This window comes from Amblyomma mixtum, chromosome 3, assembly GCF_055824585.1.
Source record: "Amblyomma mixtum isolate Tamu chromosome 3, ASM5582458v1, whole genome shotgun sequence".
NCBI classification, from domain to species: domain Eukaryota; kingdom Metazoa; phylum Arthropoda; class Arachnida; order Ixodida; family Ixodidae; genus Amblyomma; species Amblyomma mixtum.
Window position 1 is genome coordinate 77991982 of NC_143014.1, and position 26634 is coordinate 78018615.

The following is a 26634-nucleotide window of genomic DNA, read 5'->3' on the forward strand; positions in this document are numbered from 1 at the left end:
CTCGTTATTCTGAACCACAGTGTGCCTGTGTTTTATGCATGTCACATCATAAGATTTTGCTTTATGAATGAAAATTAAGGTTTGTTTTGAGCCACTTGGATTTGTGCTTCTATGGTCTCTTGACACACTCCTTGTGGCAGCATATAGAGTGGTGCAGGTTCCTAAACAATCATTTCAGTGGCAAATGTTGCGCTGGCAATCTCTCAATCCATTGACGTTGTTAAAGATCAACTCTGGGGTTCTTCGAATATTTTGAGTTAATTGCATTGCACATCTTGGAGCTTTCTCTCTTTTTTGCAATAAATGGCTGTTTTGTGTACTGGGAGAAGCAACTTTAAAATAACAGAAGGGAGGAAAGCAAAAAACTGGGTGGTGTTGTATCGCTATAAGTGTTGTCTGTTTCTGTCAAAGCATGCAGGAATGGTACTCAAGCTAGGAGTGTGCACTTGTATTCTAACAGATTTTATTGTGACGTCAGAATTTTGTGCAAAAATCTCTGAATCTGCGCATAACCACAAAGGACTGATATATCAATTTCTGAAATGTTTGCCATAAATCAGTTTTTTTTAAAGTGTAGGCACCAAATTTTGGTTGCTTGTTTACTTCTTAATGATGCATAAAATAGTGCCATACATGGATCACGATGTGGTATTTGCCTGCGACTGGTAAATAATTTGAATTCCTTCCCTCACGCTGTTTTGGTTTAAGTTTCAGCAACCATACGATGGCTGTGGTGTTCAAGCTATGGTGTTCAAGGTCACGTGAGGCATGAAAAAAACTTCAATATAATCACTGCTTCTTCATTCATAGTCATTCTGCCTCTTGAGGCAGGCTGTCTTTAACATCATGCTGAACTAAAATGGCAAAGCAGTGATTAAATCACAGTTTTTTCATGCCTCACATGACCTATACTATATGTGACCTATATATTGTTCAATTGTGGAAACGAAACAGCGTGAGAGAAAAAAAGTCTTAAATTATTTAGTGGTCATAGGTGAATATCGTGTGGTGAGCTATGTGTAGTACTGTCTTAGCGTCATTACAAAGAAGAAATCGTGCAACCAAAAATTTGGTGTCTTTACTCCATTAAGTACTTAATGTGAATCATTTTTTGTCATCAAATTTTTGGTTAAGTGAAGATTTAGTGATTTAAAAAGCATCTTGTGCTTACAATGTGTTGTTTCTCTTGTTAACCATTAAAGTATGCCTTCTCGGTGGACAAAGAAGTTCAGAAAGAACAGTTGAAATGATTTGGAAATCTGATTTTCCGTGAATTGCTGGGCTAGTTGGTTCATAATGCTTCAGAAGGTGGAACCAGCAGAAACGGGCGCAGGACAAGAAATAGGAAGCACACACAACACCGCTGGACTTACAACTGAATTGGAAATCCCCCTAGAAGAAATTGTTCAGCCGCCGGGGTGGTTCGGTGGTTACGGCACTCGGCTGCTGACCCGAAACATGCGGGTGCGATCCCAGTTGCTGCGGTCGCATTTCAATGAAGGCGAAGTGCTAGAGGCCTGGGTACTGTGCGATGTCAGTGCACCCAGGTACTCAAAATTTCTGGAGCCCTTCACTACGGCGTCGCTCATAGCCTGAGTCGCTTTGGGACGTTAAACCCCCGTAAGCCATAAACAACTACTGAGGGTGTTATTGCCAATAATGTGGTCAGCTGACAGCTTGCCTATAATTGTAGATCATTTGTAGAATATGCTGTATGAATGATGCTTCTCATATCATTGATAATTCTTCTTTGCTCTTTCTGTTTGGCTCGGAAATCTTTCTTTTTCATGATTCCTGTATACTTGCAATATCAGTGGACATATTTAAATTTTCCATTTCTGGCAGAAGCTCTTATGTGGTAAAGGTGCTGTTCATAGCCATTTTATTGTGGTAAATATGGCTACACTGAGTTCAGATTTGAACATTTTCCTTATTAGCTGAAAACTTGCATTTGGCAGGAATTAAGAGATGAGCATAACACCAGCTAGATATTCTTGGCAGGCAGTTTGCAGAATACTTTCCTTAATGCAACTAAAATGTTATACAAGGGACATCAAATTAAGATATTTAGTGCTGTATGATGTGTTTTGTAACTCAGGCTTCCACTCTTGGTATATTTTGCTTTATACACAATTGTTCTATGTGTGTTTTTATTACTTGTTCTAATGATTTCTTTAAAACTGACACTACAATACTTATTAGAAATGTTGATGTGTGTGTTCAAGAGCCTGATAAAAAGAACATCATTGCTCCCATTTGGAAGTGTTACTTGAGGGTGTCCGAGAGTAATTTTCCTCAGCACTGACTCCGTAACCTTCTTTGCAGTGCTAGTTTGACTATTCTGTTAGGTGTTAATAATAGTGTTAATTTTTGTATTTTTACCAATTTATAAAGGCAGTGTGGCTTCATTCAGGAGCATCTAGTTCTTCACGTGAATATGACCTCTGCGTGTATTTGAAATAAGTGTCATGAACACCATTTGCATCGTGTACTGTGCGATGTCAGTGCACGTTAATGAACCCTAGGTGGTCGAAATTTCCGGAGCCCTCCACTACGGCGTCTCTCATAGCCTTAGTCGCTTTGGGACATTAAACCCCATAAACCAACCAACCATATTATATTAGGCTTGTAATTGCATGCACTTTATAACTGGAGACATTTTGTGTTGTGGCAAACAAATTGGATGCAGGTCCTACATCATGGGTTTTGTTCCCATTAATGGTATTTTCATTTTTTTTTCCTCCTCTGTCTAATTACTGCTATCAGAATGATTCCTCGGGTACTTTCCTTCTCCAGATAAAAGAATGTTTCCCTATGCTCTTCTTGATTTTGGCAGCTGTTGACTTATTTTTTTATCTAATTTACGCCGTGTACTTACTGCGATGGTTAAGTGACTTTGGCATTGAGATGCAGATTCCAAGGTTGCGTCCTGGCCGTGGCAGCTATATTTCGCTGGAGGAAAAATACAGAAACGCCTGTGTGCTGTGTGATGTCAGTACATGTGAAAGAACCCTAGGTGTTCTATATTAATTTGAAGCACTTCATTATAGCATCCCTCATAGCCCATGTATCTCTTCAGGAACTTAAACAACACAATTTATAGTTTACACCGTGTGTTTCATTGACAGGCAGATAAATACATTGTACCCCCTTTTTTTTTTGCATCTGTAAAATAGTAGTAGTAGTAAAAGACTTTTAATCGACCATAATTTATAGGCCGAGCATGTCGACCGCCTGGGCGACCAGAAGCCGCTGTTCTTCTTCCCCTTCAGCGCCAAGCCAGTTGAGCCAGGTGGTGATGGATAGAGAGGGTGGGGGGAAGGAACCCGACTGCTGTGCAGCCGGGCAATAGAAGAGGCAATGGGCCAGGTCCGCATAGATGCAGGGGCAGTTGGGACAGGAAGGGTGTGCTTTAAAAGTGATGCAGTGACCTCCATAGTTGTAGGAGCTAACCTTGTCATAGCGATCTTCAAATGTTGCATTTGTTAGATGCCTACCTAACTGAAACCAACACTTTTATCAGGCTGATACCCATGTGTCATACGGTATGTGCTGTGAGGCATGAGTCCCCAGCAAACCAAAAACCTCTCAGAGACATCTAGCTAGATGTCTCTGAGAGGTTTTTGGTTTGCTGGGTTGTATCACATGAGTGAGTACTGGCAGAAAGGTCTTTGCTCTTTGAGGAAAGTATAATACGCTATTCAGCACTTTCTTTGAATTTTGTATGAATTGGGTCAAAAGTAAATGAAACATAATGCTGCGCTGACATACTGTGTAATGAAAAAAAAAGGCCACGCCACTGAGGCACACATGCTCACAGTGTGCCTTCCATACTTCACCTTGCCATGCAACAGAAACTGTCCTTAAAACTGTGTTCCATTTACTTGTGATGCTGCTTGTAGCTCACTTGTACCCAGTGAAGAAAGCGAATTTAACATGGCACGAGCTCCGTGTCATGACCTCAGCATGCAAAGGTGGACTATGGCTCTTCTCATTGCATCCAGCTGCATTCTGCACTGCATATGGGTGCAACCCTGTCTTGAAAAAGTAGCCATTTTATCACTGTTGGCTGTCTTCTAGGAGCTTACCAGGTAAGCAGGAAAAATATTCTCACGTGAGGGAGACCCATAAACCTGTCCTGCATCGATGCATCTAGCAAGCTGACACTACATACTGCATTCCATAACTCCTGCTTTTTAATAAGTTACTTTTGTCACATTTTCTTGTACATCCACCCGATTCTTTACACAAGCCTTGAACGAACGGTTATATGGCCGTTCAATGCTTGTGTGACAAAGCAGACTGGCGAAACAGGCTGTAAACAGCAAGTGCTTTGTGCTCATGTGCATATTCTTGCCTGATTCACTACTTTGTTTTGTCATATGCTGTAGTGCAGCTGTTCGTTCCATGCTTGGAGATATTAAGGAATTGACCAGATATACTTTATGGTTTTTATGTGACCACGAAATAATTTTTTTTTTCAACCTGTGCCGCTGAAAGTCTATGCTTATTTAGACCTCCTGTTCTTTTTCATAATATGATTATTGCTCTTTCTCTGAATGTAGCAGCTAAGGTTTAATGTGCATTGCTGCAGTTGAATGGACGAAATTAAAAAAAAAAAAAAACCTTGAGCTTTTGCACTTGCGTGACACATTGGATGTATAGTTGTGTGCTCCGCGGTGAAACGACAATCTTTTTGCATTCGAAGAGGTACTATCGCGATGGAAAGAAACGCAAACAGGGGAGCGCCTATAGGCTCCGCTCTGTTCGCGGTTTTTTCCATCGCCCCTGTACATGTTGCTGGGCTTGTTGGCTCATTTTTCAAGAAACAAGAGCGGCCAGGGACAGAAAGCAAGGAGGGGGAGGAGGTTAGGAAGAAAGGAAGCACGTGACGACAGTCTCGCTCTAGGTAGACACCTGAGCTGCCCGAACCGTACCGTAAGGGAAGGGATGAGATCGGGTGCATAAGGGGGAAGAGAGAAGTGCAGGTACGGCGTGCGTGGGTAGGTCCAGCCAAAGGACACAAATAGCGCACTTCCCTCTATGGTTTGTGCTGCCGTTCTTGCTTCAAGCGCATTCTTAAGAAAATTAAAAAAAAAAAAACGAAGTTATTAGCGCATAAATGCGCAATTTTTGGGGCTTGCTTTTAGGAACTGGTAATGGCGTTAATTTTTAAGCGCGCCTCTGATATTTAAGTTTGCAAGCGTGTATGCGCGCGATTATTGATGAAACTAATGAAACTGCATCTGCATTTTTTTTCTTCTTTCACTCCTACCGTCCTCCCTTCCTTTACGGCGCGGTTCAGGTGTCCACCGAGATATGCGAGACAGATACTGCGCCATTTCCTTTCCTCAAAAACCTAAATTAATTTAACAACCGCTAGAGCCACCGCTTGGCAAACGACCTTGAAACCTTGCATGGCTCGTCTGGAAAACGCACTTTGAATGCGAGTGATCCGAGTTCATCGCAGAGGAAATTAAAGATTACACGGAACTTTCTGTATTGTTGCCACGGTCACTCATCCGCGGACTGACAACCGCCTGTATCACAGCGCGCACGCTGAGCAACTCGTCTGGACCCGCCCTAATGTGCAGGGACATTGGCAACATCAGTAAAAAAGAGCGGCGGGGAGGAAAGACCTTGCGTAATTCTCCCAGCCTGTCCATCACTGGCTTAGCGAGGCCACGTGATACCCTCTCGGTGATTCTATTGGACGGCAGAAGTGTGACGTAGATATAACAGCTGGTTCCGTCGTTCCGTCCGTCTCGATCAAAACAAACGGCATCCCCACAGAAGACAGGCAAAATGGCTGACGAAACTGGTAGCTCCGTTTCGGGCTCCGAGCTGGCAGAATCAACCAGCGACGAGTGCCTGGTTGAAAATGAAGGACCCGCCAAGAAGCGCTTCAAGGCAGGCGAAAGAATGCTTGGCAAGTCTGACAAATTGGAGCACAGGCTGGGCGGCATTCTTTGCTGCGCCGTCTGCTTGGACCTGCCCCGCTCCGCCATTTATCAGGTACGTGGGAGATCAGCTGATCGCAGATCCAATCCCGGGCTTGGTAACAGCTTCCTCCCGCCCTTGTGAACGTCGCGGCCGAATAAACGCCGCGCTCCACGTTCTCTCATTCGACGAAGTGTTTTGTTGCAGAATGGGGCGGCATATTAGCGTTGCGTTGTAGAGGTGATCCGATGCCTCACTGTGTATTTGTGTATATACATGTGTTGATATGTATTGGGTCTTTTTTTCCCCCCTTTTGCCTCCCCGTCTTTTGTCTTGACATACGTTTCATTGTTGACGACGTACATAACGCTTCTTTTCTGTTCATTCAGATCGTACGAAATACAGCCACGCTTGATATTTTTGCGTACTGTAAATAAGTTTTGACATCGCTGGTGTGAGTTGGAGAACACTTTTTTACAATATGGTGTTAATGTTTGACAGCATTTAATGTCGGTGCATTGTCTTTCGTGGTAGCATACAATGTTCGACAAGCTGTTGTCATAACTATATAGCCGCAGCTTTGTGCCTGATCTCTTTGCCGTTTTGCGAACCAGGCTGCATGTGGCTAAGTTCGTAGAATTGCTGGCAATCCAATTTTAGCAGTGACTTGATTCTGCGCTCGGTGTTGAGTTCTCTGTGCGGAAAATCTGCGTGGACTGAAGGACCTTATGTAGCGAGTATGCATCGGACTTCTGCCATCACAAGCACTCCCACCTGTTCAGAAGATGCACTGGCCTACATGAAGACATGCTTCCCATGGTTGCAGCTATTACACACACGGATTGTATGTACAGAGCTGTAAAGTTCACTGGTGCTGCAATAAACACAACCAAAGCATACACTCGGTGTTGGTTCTGTTGTATAGGTTGCCTATGCAATGCTGCCTTAGCAAAAGAAGGCAGCATTCGCGACGGCTAATGTCAAAACTGTAGTCAATTTCCATACAGCCCCTTCAAATATGGCACACATAAATTTATTAGCAGGCAGTGTTGCATATATGCACTGTTTGCATTGTGATCTGATGACTCGTGAGTGTGGTTCAGTTGTGAGTAGTATACTCGGGGACATTTCATTCATGTGCTTCCATTGGGAAGTTTGAAATATTTGAATACATTGAGGTTGGTGCCTCACTTCAAATGGTAAGTATTGTCTGAGCTGGGGAAAGAATATTTAATGCAAGGAGAAAAGTACACACTGGAACATGACCAGCATGGAATTTTGCCCAGGAAGGATACCTGTGTGCCTCTGAGACAACTCCCCTCTGGCTGCTGCTGTAAGCAAGATATAGAATTCGTGGTGTGTGTGCCTGTTTGCTCAATGCCATAACAATGGACTGACGCCCAGAAATGCATTTCAGGTTCAGCTATTGGACATATGCAGTTGAATAACAAAGTGAAGGCACCTGGGGTAGTGTTCAGTTGCTGTGGTTTCTAATGTTTGCTGTACAAGCATTGGAAAAACAGCCAGCTACATCTACATTGAAGCGATGTTGAAGCCTATCGAAGGTAGTAATGGCTGTCAATGTACTATTAATAAAATGACCACCTTTAACAGGCACGTAAAGAATGAAAGCCACAACACCTCTGCCAAGTCCTGGAAAAGATTATTGATTTCTTTGCATTGAGGTAGCATGAACATGGGATGTTTCATCTTAAAGCAGCGCGATACACAGGACGAGAGAAAGAAACAAGAGACGACATGAGCGCAAAGAACCCAGGAAGTCTCTTGTTTCTTTCTCTCGTCCTGTTTATCGCGCTGCTTTAAGATGAATCCGTTCCAACTTGCCCAGTTTTCTGTTCCCATGAGATGTTTGTCTGGAATATGCAGAACCAAAAGCTTATTTCTAGGACTAATATGAAGAGCAGGATCAAACTGAGTACTGGAATGTTGCAAGTGGCACATTTCATTGTGTCAAGGAGCATTGTAAGGGGCTGAATAGCATGAGCAGGCTTTGGGACCCCCTTTTTTTGACATTTTGTGGGTTCAGGTAAAGTGGCATAGGTAAGTCATGAAGCTGCAATTATGGTTTTCATGTGCACTCCTAGTAATTCAGCTTTCTCTTATTTTTCTGCCTCTTTCAGGTTTGTAGGCAAGAAGACCCAGTCGAGCGCACTTACCCCAGCTGGGGAGCTTGCATGTGTCTGCGCGCCTGTGACACTAACCCAATTGACTGTTGGCAGCCAGTGTGCTATAAGTGTTGCCGCAGCTTTTCTCCCAGGACTTGATTATGTTCAGCAATAATTTTGATGTGTTGTGTGTGTGTGTGTTATCTTTTTAATGTGTGGTGCATTTGTGTTCCGAGTGTTATGGTGCTGCATTTGGGTGCGGTAAGTGCCCCAGGCTGGTTCTGGGCTTCATTGTGCAATTGTCTTGCCTCTTGCCGCAGTTTTTTTCCCCCTTGCAAGGTGTTCTAACAGGTTCCCAGAAGGAGAGAGTTCTGCTGCCCGAGCACCAATGGTGATTCTCGTCTCCCTGCTGTGGTTTTGCAGTGCACCAACGGCCACTTGATGTGTGCCGGTTGTTTTACTCACCTCCTGGCAGATGCGCGTCTCCGTGACGAGACCGCCACCTGCCCCAACTGCAGGACAGTCATCAGCCGTGAGCTCTGCTCACGCAACCTTGCTGTTGAGAAGGCAGTTTGTGAACTGCCCACCGAATGTGTGTTCTGCGGCAGTGAACTTCCAAGGGCACAGATAGAGCGCCACGAAGCCGAACTCTGCGAAGAACGGTGCGTCTAAATCAAGTGTATTCATTTGTCTTTTTCCCCTGCTTTGTTATAAGGCTGGTGTTCGGACCTGATTTGCAGCAGATGGCATTTGCAAAATGATTGCCAAGAAAAATAAAGGGTGGGGGGGTGTTAATGGCTGTAGTTATGGCATTGTGACATGGTTTCATTGGGTGTAACAGCTAAAAAATTTAGTCGCACTAGTGGTGTGTTCATCTTATGATTCTTTTTGCAGAGGTAGCTGTACAAGGGTCTTTCTCCCAAGTTAATTGCATCAGCATTGCTGTTGGTGCAGAAAACTGCCCCTTTCCTCTGCTGACTAAATTGGGTGCCATCCAAGCGGGCCTGTTTTCTAAGGGACATGTGGACTGGGAAGTGGGTGCTCTTGGAAATGCGCTATCTGGGGTACTTTTATCGAGGGGGTGTGGGGTAGTGCCCTTGGCAAAGGTGAAAAGTTCAGATTTTGTCTTGAAGGTACAAGATGTTTCATACTTAGAGGAAAACTGGGAGCACATTGCTGCCAGGCTTTGAGAACCGCTGCCACCGAGATCCGGCGAGAATGGGCGACAGCAGGCCATGGTTATTGTGCTTGCACCTTTCTTGTCGATTTTTTCAGCCATCAGCGGCAGCGCTTCGCAAAGGGCGGTGGCCTTGTGCTCCCACTTACCCTCTTAAGAGTAAAACAGCCGGTACATGCTGTTTCCTTGAGGGAAAATATGCATTGAACAGCAAGTATGTATAATACCTCATTCTCAGACGTACGCTCAGGTGACGCCTGTGGACTTCAGGTTGTCCATGCATGTCACTACCATATGACGTATTCCAGTAGTCATTTGGCAGTGTGCATGTGCTGTGGCATATTTAATTGGCATCTTGCAAAGCAGTCATTTCTGAAGAATTGATTTGAATGAGTGCACATGTACTACAGCTAATGTAAGTTTTTGCCTTTTGTAACTTTTTATATTTTATTTCTCTTTATATATAGTGAGTCCAGTGCTGCTTTCAGCAGCCTGTGAAATCTCTAAGGTCATTCATGAACCCTCATTGTGGTGATAGTTATCAAACTCTGTAGCCATTGAAAAAAAATATCAATGGTTGATTCGCAATGAGCTGGATTGCCATTGGCTCAATGAAGATTGAGACTGCAGAGGTGATGGCTGATAGCTTTATCACCTCTTCCATACAGGATGCCATGCAGTGAATAGATTCACTATTTCTATGATAATGGTTTTCATATGCATGTGCCAATCATCGTGCACACACCGATTGGCTGGAAAAAGCACACCCATCTATACACTTTTTTTTTTTTTAGGTCTGCACAGGCAGTTGTGCAATGTTTTAGTGTTGCCATATTCATGCTGCTTTCACACGGCTGCCCACGTTTGGGTGCTCGCAAGATGGTATCACTGAGTTTTGATTGCTGACGCTAGCAGTTATGTCATGAGCTCTGAAAACCTCTCTTATACAGTTAGTGGTACAAAACCCACTGCCTGCATTTACATGTTCATTACAAGTACTTAATGGAATTGTTTTGAGTTGAACATGAGATCATAAAGGGACACTGAAAACTGTTTTATACATAGGTAATTTCCTTTCTGAAGCTGGTGTTTAGACTCGTTACAATGTCTCAACCGTATTCACTGCTGTTTATACCCATTTAGGCACATTTCCTTCATCATTAAAGCACCTCTGCTGTGCCCATTTGTGTTTATGGTGCTTAACCTTTCTTGAGAAAGTTATAGGTGGTATCCGCTGTGATAGAGACTAAAAAGCAATGTCAGGCTAGTTGGCTTTGGTTCGTGATTATAAGCACAGTGTGATTGAAGGGGGATGGAAAAAAAGAACACACAAACTGTGCTTGTGTGTCCTTTTTTTTTTATGGTCCTAGTTATCAGAGGAACATTCTGTGCTCTATGTGCATTGTTGGCATCGCAGTATTTTGTAGCGTAAGCTACACTACGTGGATTGGAAGGAGCTTCGCGTCCCCTCTGCGCCGACCATACTGCGCATGCGCGGCAGCCGCGTGACGTCACGAGAGGCGCATCTGCGTCGCCCTCGCCGCCGCCGGCGTGCGCACTCCTCTCCGACGCTCCGCCGGTCGGCGCATTCCAGAGGCGTGACGTCACAGTCTAGGCAGACGCGCCGGAGCCGCGTGCGCCCGCCGCTGTGTTTACGACTGCCGCGCGCTACTGCGCATGCGCGAGGAGGGCGCACCATGCGTATATAATAATGCACGGGACATGCGGTTGATATAGTGCACTCTGCCAGTCGACGGAGAATACTGGACAACCTCAACCACAATTCCTCAGGCCCCGAGGTTGCCGCTTGGCAGTTAGCCGCTTACGCTACGTATATCCTGGCATAGCAGAGCTCAGCCACTGCCAATTTTTAAGTGAAGCCCTTGCATTTTTGTGCTGAATAGTGGGAATGTGCCATTTGTGGCAGTGTGATCCAGATTAGTGCTATAAGTACATAGCCATGTCAGCCAAGCAGTGGGTGCTCCTGCTTACTGATTTGTTTCTTGGTACTTCTTTAATGAAACTGCTAGGCATATTAAATACATTGTTCCGTATTCTCCATCTTCTTAGACTGTTCATTAAAACACTGCCATTGATTAGTGATGCAGCATTAAAATATTTATTCACGAAATCTAGAACGAACAGAAGAAAAAACATTCCAGCGAGGGATCATTTCTTGCTTTGCTTAGCTGTGCTGTGGCAAAACAATCTACAATATATATATATATGATTATGTGTGTTTATCAGACCACCTAGAATATTTATTCCATTCTTTGTGCTTCGGCCATAAAGTTAGCATTAGTCATGTGGCAAGGCATTTACACGAAGTGGTGAAGCAGAGGCTTGCCCTGTGCACCATAATGTTTGCTGTGTACTTCATTTATAGTTTCTTGTAACATGGGTAAAATTTTTTTGGATCTGAATGTTTTTCTTCTGGGTGTGTGGTACAATTATTCGGACAAAGGAGGTGCTCAGCCACTCTCAAAGTTGAAGATGTGCTCAATCAGCTGCTCTTCGGCTCTAAAGCAGCCTGACTGGGCATTTGCAGCTGTGTGTTGCGAACTTGAGAAGCTCATTCTGGTATGTCCCATAGAAAATATAGTAGTGTCACAACTTATAGTAAACATAGTATTCCAAAAACTTTTAAACAAGTCTTATTGCAGATGAAAGTGAATTCCAATCTCTTCTCTGAGCCCCAACTTCATACAATGTAGTGCATTTGGCAAATTGAGCAGTTCATCTGTTGTTGAGACTACAAGGAGCAAAATCAAATCACTTTTAACACAGATAAAATTGCCATGTTTGGCATCAAGGAACATTTATTCCTGCTACTTGGCAGGCCGCAAAGCAGGCAACCTTACTGTGTGTAACGGGCGTATACAAGCAGTCTTTTGTAGCTAGCACAGGCTGTCAGATGAGCGATAGCTGAACAGTGCGCGAGAACACTTGTGCTCAGTTTCATGTGCATACAACAAAAATGTATAGCATAACATTAACTCTTTCCCTACTGTGGGGAAAATGACTTTTTTGTAGGTTTTAATAGCTTTTTTTTTTTTCTGTGAAAACTATTGCATTTAAAATTTTATATAGTACACGAAAACATTGCTAAGTAAATGTGCATTTTTGGGCATGTGAGTTTGAATAACAAATTGCATGTTGCAAATGAAAAATTTTTTGTTGGCAAATCTGAGAGTTGGAAAAATTGAACAAAACTTAGAAAGACAACGTTGTATATAAAAAGAAAAAAAATTTTAAGAATTTTCTGAAGCATGCAAAACGTTTTGTATTCTACTGGCCACTATTTATGAAAAAATCAAAGCTCCATCTTGAATTGTATTCTTGCTACAAAACAATAACTGGAAACCCTATAGTTGGGCACCGGAGCGCGGCCGCCTGTGTTCCAAGCTGGTTTCCATCGTTACCGATGTTGGAACTGAATCCCGGCTAAAAGACGGCACCTTCTGACTCGTTGCTGCTCGGTTTGTTAATAAAATCAGTCTGAGACAAAGTGGAGTCCTGAAATTGGTGACGTTTTGGGGTGCACGTTGCGCATGCGGAGACTTCCAAGCGACTTTGACGCTACCATGCCCTCAGAGCATGTTCAAAACATTCCGCTTTGCAAGGGAAAAAAAATACAGCGCTAAAGAGTTCTCCAACTACAAGCCAGATACACAGCATGCCCGTAAGCAACATGGAAGGTTCTGAATTCGGTGCACGAAGTCATCGTTAGTGGGCAAACGATGCTCAATGGTTCTCAATGGCCGCGGTAGGGAAGGTGGCGAGTTGCACATTATTCATCTCAAAAGGGGAGCGCAAACCAGACACAAACCACCAAAAGGGAAGGAAGACGGCGACTCAAGTAGTCTTCCTTTTCTTTTTGCGGTTGTCTGGTTTGCACTTTTTTTTTAAGATAAAGGTAGGGAAAGAGTTAAAGGGACCATGAAATGATATTTACTGAATTTAGGACGGATGCAAGAGCAATCAGTATTCCGTCACTCATTACCATGCTGCAAAGATTTTATGCTGTCTTCATTAACACCGAAGATATCGGCAACAGCTTCGTGTGCACCATGGTTATCGGTGATTAAGAAGATGCTTCTTCTCTTCCCCCTCAAATTGTACACGCCGATGCACCATTAAAAAAAAAAAAACAGGTTGGGACTGCACACCGCTGCACCCCAGCCTGCCCACATCACTTTGGCACACCCAATGAAAAGGCTCGCCCAAATTCCGCACTCTACGCTGGTGGGTGGGTCTAGAGGCGGCTAAGAATGCGCAATGAGGCGTCGCCCTAATAATCGGTTGCAAGCAACGAGTTTAAAGAATTATTGGTAAATTATAGGGTGCACTCGGAGCTTTTGCATTCGATTCGAATACTCGCAAATACTATCGCTATAGATTTGTTGCATTAGGATATGGCCACCGAAATCATTTCGGGGTCTCTTTAACAGCTTAAATGCCAAAACAATGCTCATTGCTGAGCATCTGTCAGAGGCTCTGGAAATGCCATCAAGACTGAAATCAAATTATCCACCACTACCCGTTAAGTCCTGGCTTAGTTGATGTGAAGAAACTACTTTTGAGTGACCGTATGCAAGATTAACGCTCGTTTCTTTGGAGCACTTGCACTATTTGTATGGTTTGGACTTTTCAGTATTTTTTGAAAATTTGGAAGATTTTTTTCGGTGTTTATATTAGAGTGCAGGTTTTGTTTTCCAGTGAATATTATTTTCTACAGATGAATTACCTTTCTTTCTTTGGTGATATAATGTGGTATTTCTGTGCAGTCAAAAGTCGGGAGTGTATCTTGGCCATTTTGTTAACACAAGCAGTCGATCTACCAGTAATCAGTGCACAGATGGTTGTGCATGCAGCTGCATGTGCTTCTAGAAGGAAGTGGTATCATCATTTAAAAAGTCAGCACAGCTAAATGATGGAACCATCAGAAAAAACACTAATTGAAGTTTGCTTCTGAAACTTGGTTATGTTATTGTTGGGTTGTTGTTCTGGTTTGAGCGAGGGGGCAGGGCATCAAGTAGTCCGCGTGCTGACTGCAGTGATAGAACTGCCACCGAACCGTTGCAGTAAACAAGACAACACTTTTTGGTGACGCTTATGCATGCTGTATACACATGCAGCGGAGAAACCTACTTAACTATGTGTCTAAGCATGACAGTAAACAGCCCCAGGGTTTTTTCGGTGAAGAGCAGAGCCTCCCAGTCTGTAGAGGCATGTAAGACAGCAACTTAATGTCTGAAAGCATACATCTGTGCTACCTAATTCAATAGTATCGCAGTCTCACCACGCCGCTTGCTTCTGTACCTTGTTATTTTATTCTTTGACTGAGTGTAACGACTACTCAGTAGCTAGCCAAGTGCATTGCGCATGTCACGGATACTGACCTTTTTTGGTTAAAACTGAATTTTGAAAATTGAATTCGCTGTACTTTTATAGGTATTTTTTCGGTTTAAACTGTAAAGCCCAACACCTAACTGTGAACTATATTGATGCCACCTCTCATCAAAAGCACAGCTTCCTGGTACCATGCCATGTGGTAGAGAACAGTGAACAAGATTGAAAGTGAAACGGCAGTTTTTGAGCTGTGTGATGCGTATGCTACTTGTCCAGAAATGGATGTCCCACAGGTGACAAATGCAGAAGGTTGGAAAGGCTTGCAAGCAATGCAGCCTCAAGCGTACCAGAAACACTGACGAATGCCAACATTATTCTAGTCCACAAGAAACTGAACGTGAAAGACTTGGAAAATTATGGACTGATTAGCTTAATATCTGTTGTTTACAAGGTATTTATAAAGGTAATCCCTAATATACAGGGTCTGTCCTGAAAGTAATGAGGCAAGTCGCGGCGTGACGCGCATTCACTAGATTGGTAAAGTGCTTTTGGGGGAAAGAGGGGGAGCCTTCAGCTTCACAATGTGACGAGCTTAGTAGGCTGCGAGCAGGCGAAGCGATTGGACGTCTTCGAGCGTGTACCCATGTTTCGTCTCTGCGTCGAGGAAACCATGGAGCGAACGTTGGAACAGCGCTACGCGGTGAAGCTTTGCAATAAACTGAGTAAGTCACCTACCGAGTCAATCGACGTGATCAAGACAGCATGTGGGAGCGATGCGATGTCCAGGTCGCGTGTTCTGATGGCACAAAGCATTTACAAATGGTCGTGAAGACGTTCACAGCGAGCAACGGTCCGGGCACCCGTCGATGACGGTTACGAATGGTAATGTGGACTGTGTGATCCTGAACATCTTCATGGCCATTTGTAAATGCATTGTGGCATTGGAACCCTTGCGATCTGGTCATTGCATCATTACAACATGCTGTCGAATGTCTTGGTAGGTGATTTACTCAGTTTATTGCAAAACTTCACCGCATAGCGCTGTTCGAACATTCGCTCCATGGTTTCCTTGATGCAGCGACGAAACAGGGGTACACATTCGAACAAGTCCTCACGCTTGACTTGCTCAAAGCCAACTGAGGTCTTTGCATTATGAAGCTGAAGATTCCCCCTCCTTCCCCCAAAAGTGGTTTCCCGATCTAGCGCATGCACGCGCCACGCCGCGACTTGTCTCATTACTTTCAGGACAGACCCTGTAATTGGGGAAACCTCAGACTTCGGCCAAGCTGGTTCCTGAATAGGGTACTTGACAATGAACCACTTTCATACCATCCATCAAAAAACAGCAAAATGCGCAGAATACAACAAGCGCATATACATAGCCTTTATAGATCACGAGAAATCATTTGATTCAATAGAAACATCGGCAGTCGTGCAGGCATTGCATAGCAAGGGTGTGGAAGTAAAGGTACTAGAAAATATCTACAGGGACTGCACAGCAACTGTCGACCTCCACAGGAAAAGTGATAAAATACCAGTCAGGAAGGGTGTTGGGCAAGGAGAAAATCTGTGCAGTGCTATTCACCGCATGGTCACAAGAGGTATTCAGAGGGTTGAATTGAGAAAAATAGAGAAAACCCTGGTAATCTCCAATTTGCTATGTAACTCGGAGGTTGAATTGCAGGCCATGATGGAGGACTTAAACTCTCAAAGGTTTAACAGTGGGACTAAATATTAATATGAAGGAAACTAAAATAATGTTCAACAGTCTGGAACGGTACCAGTGCCTAACTGGATGCCAGCATTTAAGCAAATAAGGGAAGGGGAATGAGGGGCTCGTTATAAATATGACAGAAGCCAACAGCCACAGAAACCAAGGGGCACAGGGGATTTTTGTTAATTATTTATTTTATTTGTGGAATTTAGAATATTACTGAATATGTTATCGCTTAATGCTAATTGATTAGAAAAGCAGAAGAAAAAACAACCACATGCCGCCGGTGGGATCCGAACCCACGACCTCCGAATTACGCGTCCGGTGCTCTACCTCTGAGCTGCGGCGACGGCTGTCAAATCTTCTGCTTTCGGGGGTATTTATGTTTTACATGTAACCTAACCTTGAGAGTGTTCATCAGCGCCACCCACGTTCATAAGCGGCGGACGTGGAACGTCCTGACTTACCGCAGGTGTGACGTAGAACGTCATCGAACGATTGATATTCAAATTATGACGGGATTGAAATTTGCCTCTTGTGTGATCCCTTGTATAGTCTCTTGCAGTGCTGTCATATTGTTATTTTCATCTTGTCTTGTTTTCTATTGAGAGGTAAAGCGGTGTGCAACTTTTGTTTATTTTAATACAGCTGTTATTTATGCCCGGTTTCTCATCTAAATTTTGTATGTATAAAAGGGGCCAGGGGCACCCTAAAGCTGTGCAGTGGGACCTTTTACGTCGACCTTTCTTTTATTGTTGCAAATAGGCTCAAACAAAGGAAACAAAAAAAAAGGGGGCGCTCCTTACAATCAACATGCAGTGTGGCACCGAGATTTTACACTCTCCTTTGTGACAGTACGTCATTAGAACTTTGAAAAATGTCAGTTTAGCCTGCTGCCATTTACAGCTATATTGGCTTAATGTTCGTGGTAAAGTTTTCAAACTGTCATGTTTGCATTTGCAAACTTTCTAAAAATTTTGTGTAAATTGCCTGGCATACTTACAGCATGCAACTTCTAGAGAGGTTTTCAGTATTTTAAATTGTGTTGGGAGGTTTGTAGTGGTGCACAAGGGGACTATGAAGAAACTAGTACTGAAAGCAGATTTGAACGTTGCTACAATGAAAACTAATGTATCAAAATAACCAAGCATCACTAAGGTAAGGTAAGGTTTAGTTCGCCGTGCTTCATATCAGTGGGTGTTCCAGAATGAAACTATAGTAATGTGTGGTCTGATGATGTATTGGTTACAGTGGAAGTGGTTTGTTTTTGTTCCGTCCTTGTAATTATAAGCACAAGCTTCCAAACATTACAGTTATCTCACTTGCATAATCTGTATGTGAACAGGTGCTCCAAATTTTATAATTGCTTCTGTGGTGAAAGTTAAGAGTAGACGGGTGTATTCTGGGGTGCAAGTTTTGTATTCACATATTCGGAGACCACAGTGCTGTTTAGCATTTGTGTGTCTTTTGCAGATTTACGTGTGCTACTTTCTGTGTCAAGTACTAAATATAACGAATGAATTTTGCTTCGGGTTCTGCTTTGTTGTGGTGAGGTTTGGCTATTTTATTGTACAAATGGCCTGTCTTAGACCTGTATGATTGTGCCTGACATAGCAGGCTGACTTGAAGGAAACCTGCCTCCTAGGAGGCAGGCTTACAGCGCTGACCAAAACGACAACACAGTTTGCATTCATAATGCTTGCTTATATTGTCTCCATACGAGGGTGCTCTGGTCTAGAACCAATTTCGCAACTTACCTGCAATGCAAATTGTCCCTATACTGAAATGGTGATTGCTTTTGTGGGGGTACTTACTAGTGTGCTGTCTTTTTCATATTTCACTGGTAATAGTGCTACCCCCGCTATAATTGCCCAGTGGGCAAATGTAGATATGTAAATAGATAAATAAGAAAACAAACAAAAATGATAAAGTGCGGCTGTTTTTGTACAAAATTGGTAGTTTAGTGGAGAAAGTTGTGCTTGCTTCCCTGCAAAATGTGGCGTGATGTACAGTCAGCACTTTTTATAGAAGTTGTGAATTATTTATCGTATGGGCAAGTGCTAAGCTTGTACCTTGCCTGACCTATGCTTGTTTTGTGAGAGAGGCATATGTGAACGCAGGTTGACACGCTGCCAGTACAGTCGAATTGGTTGCCAGTGGAGAGGACCGTACCATGAGCTGGAAGTGCACACCCAAGTGTGCTCACATCCTCACAAATCGGGCGGAGAGGTGATGGAAGCCCTGGAGATCATCGATCAGCAGATGCACAAGGAGCAAATGCTGTACAACACCATATTTGAACTGCTGTCTGTTGAGAAGATCACTTTCAATGGTGTGTTTTTTGTTTGTTCAAAAAATCTGCTTTGATTACTTTATCTTGAGCTAGTGCTCTCACTTTTCTCTGGCATTTTTTTCCTAATTTACCCACAGATAGGTTGTAGTATACAAATAACTGGGTTGCTTTTTCTCTTGAATGTTGATTTGTTCACACTGAAATTTTTGTACAGTCAGATTTTGCTGTGCAGCTTGTGTGGCAATGCATTTGTGGCTGGAGTCCAGCCTTTTGAAAAACAAGCGTAGCCAGACTCGTGGACTGGTGGCACCATCTGCCGAGAAGATGGAGTGAACAACTCCGCCACCAGCCTTTGGGGTTTCGTTTGTCTTTGTTAACGTCAGTACTGGCCCACTTGGCTGGCTGAACTAGCTGAGCTTGTCCCTCTGAGGGTCTGGTTTACCTATGCCACATTTTCGCTTCTACTGCATGAACTAGGGTAATACCATTGCCAAGTATATTACTGTTTCAAACGGTCCTTTTCACTTTTTGAACAGTCTCAGCAGAATTGTTAATTGTCGAGATAAATATCCTAGGCACTGTAGAACACTGACAGGACATGAGTTTTGCTTTGGCAAGCTTTGGTATTACTTTTTATTTCCTAATGTACACTACTATGCATGGGCAAGTCATAAACTGATAATATCAGATAGCTCCCTTACAATGTGTACAGCAGTTTGTGCTGGCAAGCTGCTTTTTTGGAAAAAACAAGTTTTTGGATAAAAATTGTCTTAATTCATGTTGTTTGAAACTTGCAGATTTATTTTTAACAATTGGTTGTGGTGCATAAATATGGAAAAATGGGATTTACTCAAAAATGAAGGCCCTTAAACATATCCCATGTATAAAAAAGGGACAAGTCTTGCTCTTTTTTTTTTCTTTTTAATGGTGCACAAATGCCTTTCAAACCTCAAGGGGTAATGTGGCTTTCAACACCAACTTCCTCATTTTTTTATGGATTGTGGTCAAATTTTTGTGTTCGGTATGCTTTCAAACTTAAGTGCACAAAATTTCAGCAGCATTATATCTGGGGAACTTTTCTTTCTGCAACTTTTTATCTTCTACACCTTGTGGAAAGTCTGAAGTCTCAGCAGAACATGGTAGAGACTGATTCAACATTCACTGCATTTCTGAATGCACGGTACGTTTGATGACAATCTTAGATTTTTATTTTTCACCGCATATTTTTTTTTTTGTTTTCATTTTTACCAAGCAGTACATGTCTAAACTGTAGAAAAGATGTCGCACCAAGAAAATCTGCAATCTATTAAAATAAAAAACTAAAATTGTCATCGCATATAGTGGAGCCTCTGAGTGTAACAAAACAAATTGAGCCAAATACTCGTGAAGAAATCTGCTACACAATGTGAGCAGCTAGTCGGAAAGCTGGAACAAAGAAAAACTCCAGTCTTTCAAGCGTTTCTCCAGCAGCACCACCGTGGTATGTGGAACAAATTTTTTTTTTAGTACTTCTCTGTGGATATTGGCAATGAAAAAAGAAAAAGAGGCATATGAATGAATACAGCCAATCCTACTTATAACGGCTGCAATTATAACGAATGCTCTCTTATTACAAACGCGGGCGGTGCTACTGCAAAGTATGCATTAGGGCAATGGCATTGTGTCTCAGATACAACGAACACAGCACAACACTTCGTCTGAAATGTAGCAGCCCGTGAAAAGTAACTGAACAATTACAGAGAAGTAGTCTATTACTGTGGCATTATTTTTCATTCATCTTTTATTAGCATAGCACAGATATACATCGACGAGAATGAGCCGGTGCTGCTTGCGTGATCTGTAGTCTGTTGCAGTACATATGATGGTAATTTCACCTGCAGGTTTTCTTTTTCCCTAAGTTTTCTTGGCCATTTTTTTTCTCATTTCTTTGTGAACACCTCAGTAGTGACACTGAAGAGTATCTCAATGTACACACACAGAGGGACATCCACTGCTTTAACATACGAAGGCCTTGCACGCCACCTCGGAGTTAAGCAGAGCGCCGGGCATCGCTGTTGCTTGTGCTTCGAGGGACAAAGCCGAAGCTTACTAAACATATTTCGCAGTGTCGTTATGGTGAAATGTGAAATGTACGCTGCTCGGGCTTGCATGTGCGGACATCCTTGCACCTGTAGCTTCTATGCAGTTCAGCCGTTGTCGCCTGTAACGTGAGGGAATACCACGCTACACCAGTGTGTGCTACTGAGTTCAGAATCTTGAAGTTGTAGCATTGGCTACAACTTGGTTATCGAAAAAAGAAATATATATATATTGTTAGTAATGGATTTCTAAAAAAAAATTCAGTTTGGCACTTTGTGTACCTAAAGTGCGGTGAGGCGAAAGCCTTAAGCGCGGTGTTGCTGCTTGCGTCACTGATGTGTGGTTAAGATGTTAAGCTTCCTCTCCAAGAGTGGAACGCGACAGCGTCTTGCAACGTTGCCAGGGAGTCCATAGAACGCCATCGCCCGTTCAGTTCTATGCCTTGCTCGTCGGTAATTTGGTTTTTGAGGAAAGGAAATGTATCTGTCTCGCATATCTCGGTGGACACCTAAACCACGCCGTAACGGGAAGGGAGGAAGATGGGAGTGAGCGAAGACACCGTATTCACTAGACGCGCCTTTGTTCATTCCAAATCATCGAGCTGGCATGGCGGAGTGGATAGCATGCTCGTCTTGCACTCCAGAGACCGGGGTTCGATTCCCGAGCTCAACCAATTTCCTACTCGGTTTTATTTATTTATCTGGCCTGGCTAGAAAGGTTAATTAGGCTAATTGAGTAATTAAGCAATTAACTAAACTCAGTCCCACTTACTTGGAGCATCACTATACGATCCCTTTAATTGGACCCGTTTGAAATTCGCGCACTGTGACGTCACGACTGTTTCGACCAATTGAAAAGCGTGACATTTCTGTCGACAACTCCTGCTTACAACGATGAGGCATTAAAGGCTTCCGAAGCCTTAAAAAAAAATTTAATTACAGAAAATGTTAACACGTTACAAAAAGTAATCAGTGCATTAAAAATTTGAAAGAAGATAATTTATTAGAGTAGTCAATTACTTGTAATACATTACGTACAAGTCTGATACGGAGTACTTGTGTACTGTTTGATGACCATTGTTGTCTCACTTTGAAATTGTGATGAACTTTGGAAGCAACCCATGTCATTTGAATGGCTAAATGAAAGTGCATATAATTTTAACGCTGCAGGGTCAGTCTACTGAATTTTATGGATTTTTTTTTTTTTTTTGCGGCTATCAAAATCTCTGTGCCCAAAGAAACGTGTGCCCAGCTGTGGTGCTGAGAAACCGGCTCAACATTTGGAAACAATTTTCAATTCCCATTTGGTAGGTGAAGCTTACAAATGCCAATGCTAGAGGCACAGCAGCGACTATCCGCTGCCAAGGTGATGAGAGCAGCATTAGTGAGATAGTATATAGCTAGTCTTGAAACTATAGCTTAAATCTGGTTTAAAGATATTGCCACTAAAATAGCGCTAGTGATATCTGTCATCAATATCTGCCACCATATTTTGCTGGAAGTGGCTCTGCCGATGGCAGTGCCGTTGCTAACATACTAGTGGCAGTCTGCCTTTTAGAAACATTTAAAAAAATTATTTAAAATAAGTGGGGTTAAACTGCGCAGACAGTGACTATTTTAAAGATTTTAAAAAAGTTAAGAATCCCAAAGTGTATTCCAACAAAAATGACTTTGTATTGCAGTCAGTCCTGTTCATAAAATTTAACGCATTCACTTATGGCAATGTAGCCTGCCTACTGGCAAAATGACTGTATTAGAAAATAGTGTGTCGCTACCATCAGGTATGGCCGCACTTTCTCTGCTAATTTAAACTGTAAATTATTGACAAAACCACCAGTATTGCACTAAATTCTGCCAGAATAGATGAGGACCTACCAGGATATACCAATATTTTTTCACTTATCTCTGCCAGCAGCCTATTCCTTCAAATGAACACAAAGTCTACACAATCTCATAGGTATGGAGTTCTGTAATTTATTAACATGTCAGTGCCAAAGAGACTGATGTTTGCATTTAATAAGCCATAGCAGTCATTAGAGGCCAAAGCTGGACTTGTCAAAATAATGTGGAAATGCCTTCTTTGATACACTGGCAACCTCCTCCTTCTTGGGGGTCGGGATATACAAAATGTGTGTGGTCACAGTTGTAATCCATCAGCCTTGGTAAATGTGCCTACTCTCCTTGAAAACTTCGCACATAAAAAAAAAGCAATTGACCAACAGTTCAAGCAGAAGTACCAGAAGTAATCGTTTTTGTGTTCCCCAATGTTCTAGTGTTTAATTTTAGTGAAACCACTGTTTCTGCAGACTTGCAGTTCAAGCCTTACCGTACGGACGAGTTCATTCACAAGCTGTACTACGAGACCTCTCGCTTCACTGCCTTCAGCTCGCAGTGGGTAGTAAAAGCACGTGTCAATGACAATCAGCGTGATCCAACTCAGTCCTGTGAACGCACTCTCAGCTACCACCTTGTGCTCAAGACCAGGGCTGTAACGTGAGTAACTTGTGAATTTTGTGTCAAGAAGGGGTTGTCGGTTAATTGCACTGAGGCAGTGTGTGGGCCAGGCAGTACAGTGGGCTCCCTTAGAAATTCTGCTGAGCTGAATCCTCCAAGTGCAGCAGTTCAGAGTTTGTTCTTTAGTTTACCTTGGATGTGGTACAAAAGGAACCTGATCAACATTATGAACTAACTTGTAAATATTGGCAACTTTAACCGCCTGCAGTGCCACACTGACTAGCATTTTAATGCACTAAGCGGCCATTTGGTTTCTGTCACTGTGCTGCATTGTGGGGAAAGAGAATGCAACAAAGAACAATGGCATACAAAAAACGCCTCAAGCGAATAAAGAAACGGATGTGTACTGCCATTAAACATTAAGCCTGGTAAGAGCAATAATGAATTTCCGTTGGTCTTCCATGTGACATGCAGTGAGGTGTATTTTGCTTTTTTTTTTAACAGAGCAGTAGTTTTATTTTATTATTATTTTTTTTTGCAAGTCTATACAAAACATAAGGAGGATGTCCCCCTCTTTGACAAAATAGCATTTGTCTCGGGAATGGCTAAAACTTGCAACAACTAAGTAGGCAGGCGGCTGCGGGCAGTACACAGGATTTCCAAAAATATTTCTGAAAGGGTTCATTGCTTTCTTGCAAAATCGTGCTTATTTATGCTTGTCTCATTACTGGTTTACTAATGGTACTCACATTAAGCACTGTCTTTTGGGCAATGCAAGTGGTCAGTTGCAAACAACTTGAAATAGTATCCCAATGCCACCAGTGTGAAATCATGTTTTATATTGCAGTGGAATATACTTGCTGCTGTTAATCTCTAGTAGCCATGTCTAGGGTAGACAAGTCAGGATTTTTGCTTTCATATTGTATTGCTTCTAATATTGAAAATTTCAGTGCCAGTCGTGTGGAGTTTTTCAGACTTTACTGATATGTTCCAATTTTTATTCAGCCTTTTTTTCACCAAGTGGTTCCATTTTCAGTTTCTGGTTAGGTACTCACTGCGACGCCATATTAATCTAACTGTGCATGCACAAGGATGGTGGAATCCATCACACATTGATTATGCGATTGCAGAAAATTACATATTGCTACTGCTGTCCAGGCCATGATGCACACATTTTTCACTCAAAATATGAAATGCTGCATGCATTGTGGTAACGGCCACCAAGCTTCAACAAGTGCACAAGCTTTAAGCTAGCAGAAGTAAAAGTCAAGGACTATGGAAACCACTTTGCTTTTGATCTGGCGGCAAGCACAGCATGTCCATTTGTAGAGTAGCCTTATGTGACAGCGCTTAGGATTATATGTCATAATTTGAAAGTGTGGCATTTGTACCCCCGCAATTGGATGTAGCACTACTCTCAGTTGCACTAGCTTTGAGAACTTAATTGAAGACTGCATAACTGGAAAGCTTGTTATAAGATATTGCACATTGGCAGGCTCTATAGTGCTTTTTAATGACCTCGTACTGTGTTCCAAGGACTATAGTTGAAAGTTTGATGTGTATACCAGGTCAAGCTTCACTGTTTGGGCATGAGTTACATTTGTACTGGTAACCCAATCTAGCTTCATACTTGGTAATAATGCACAGCAGAAAGGAAAGCAGCAGTGCTATGCTTCATCCTTTTGCACATCAGTATAAAGTATTAGCACTTCCAAACTCCCATTAAACTTCATTGTGACAGGGCTTGTGAATTGGCTGCTATTGGCAGAAGTTTCTACTGCCAGCTCTTGATATGGATTCCACCTGCAAATGACTAATGCTGATGAACTAAACCTCATGAGGTTCCCTTGAAAACTGCATTAGCGATGAACCCGTTCGATGTACAGCAGCTGTGTAGCATGTTGTCAGGATTGTTGGCATGAAAGTAGAAAAGAAAAAAAGTTTAATTTCATTGCATGGCTGTTAATTGAGAAGTGGTGTTGTCAAAGCTGTCTTCATAAAAGTTTTGTTTTGCAATGTAGACCTATGGGAATTCACTACATGGTGCTGAAGGGCCCCTTCGGAGACGTCAAGGTGAACCCACGCCTGTACCAGCATGAATTCACAGAAGCTGCCATGGAGAGCCCGTATCAACCGCTGCCATTGCCTGATTCTGCTGAATGCAACAAGCTGCTTGCTGCCAAAGCCTTCAACTTCCGGCTCATCATGTTTCACCTGGACAAGTGAAACAGTGTGCAGATGTCTTGATTCTCATATGCTGTAAATTTGCCTTCTACCCTTCCTGAAGATCTGTATGAAGTCCGAAGACCTGGAGACAACCTTCGTTGACTGATGAATTGAAGCCATTCCTCAATCCCTCATATGTTATACAAATATATGAACTGGCCTGTCTACTGCTCTGGTTTTCTTTCTTTGGTCATTTTAACACACATCAATTCTGGATGACACCTTTTGGAGAGACCACAGTGCACATACATGTCAGGGATGGCTTAAATGTGTCCAGCCGAAGATAAGCCTAAATACAGTTGAACCCAGATTTATAGAACGCTAAGGAGATCGCGAAATAGTTCTGTATATCGAAAATGCACTCGAACCTGGATATGTTGAACTCTAAAAGGGTGATGTCAATAATTCAGTTTATAAAAAAAAAAAAAGGCACTAGACACGCTTATCTAACTTTGAATAAGCAAGAATACATTGCCCCCACACTAGTGACGCGCTGCTTGCAACGTGCGATCCATCAGCATGCTGGCCACATACCACACTCTAGCCGTGGTGAGGCCTAACCTACTTCGCATCGAAGCTGCAGCAGACGGTGCTTTGTAACTAGCCACTATGTACATAATGTGTCTAATCCTGTTGCCAGTATACTATATACTTAATTTTAATCTCATTAGAATTGAAGTAGGTTTCAGCACCACTTCGGTAGCCATGCTCAACAGGCGAAGGATGCCGCAAGGCTTTAGTAGGGTTAGCCTCACCACATGACAACAGTGTGGCATGGAAACTGAGTATGAGAGATTGACGGCCACATGCAAGCATACTCCATGTTTACCTCGTGTGCAGTTGCGGAGCACTAGTGCTGCCAGCAGGTGCCCAAGGCCATGCAGCCCCACGTGCCAAAAGTACCCGTGAAGAGCACCATTAGAAGCATCACTTGCAGTGGTGCAGCACACCGTTCGATATATCGAATGTTCCACTAAACAGTAATGCTATGCTTTTGCATGAGGTTTTCAAGGGCATGTTCGGCTATTCGATGTAAATGTTTCGATATAATCCATGGGCTCGACTTTACCTGAGTGTCGGCGTATTTCCACTCACCCCATTTTTAAAATGTTTCAACACATATTTTGCTTTGTACTTCGCAGTTAACAGAAGCACTGTACGGAAAACTCGAATTAGCAATGATTGAGTGTGGCCTTCAACTTTCTGCTGCGGAAAATTTAAGAATGAAGAACAAAGAACCTGCAATATTCTGCGGGAGACATCAAAGAATGCGT

The 26634-nt window shown here is 42.8% G+C and overlaps 1 protein-coding gene across 1 annotated transcript; it reads left to right on the plus strand.

The window, feature by feature from the left end:
- Positions 1–5664: 5664 nt before the first annotated feature.
- On the plus strand, positions 5665–25527 carry LOC149350696 (zinc finger TRAF-type-containing protein 1 homolog). The gene is made up of 5 exons (XM_089579810.1): positions 5665–6015; positions 8490–8728; positions 18430–18641; positions 22987–23173; positions 25156–25527. Exons 1-5 carry the CDS (start codon positions 5806–5808, stop codon positions 25358–25360), a joined length of 1053 nt encoding a protein of 350 aa, XP_089435936.1. The 5' UTR covers positions 5665–5805; the 3' UTR covers positions 25361–25527.
- The last annotated feature ends 1107 nt before the right edge of the window (positions 25528–26634 follow it).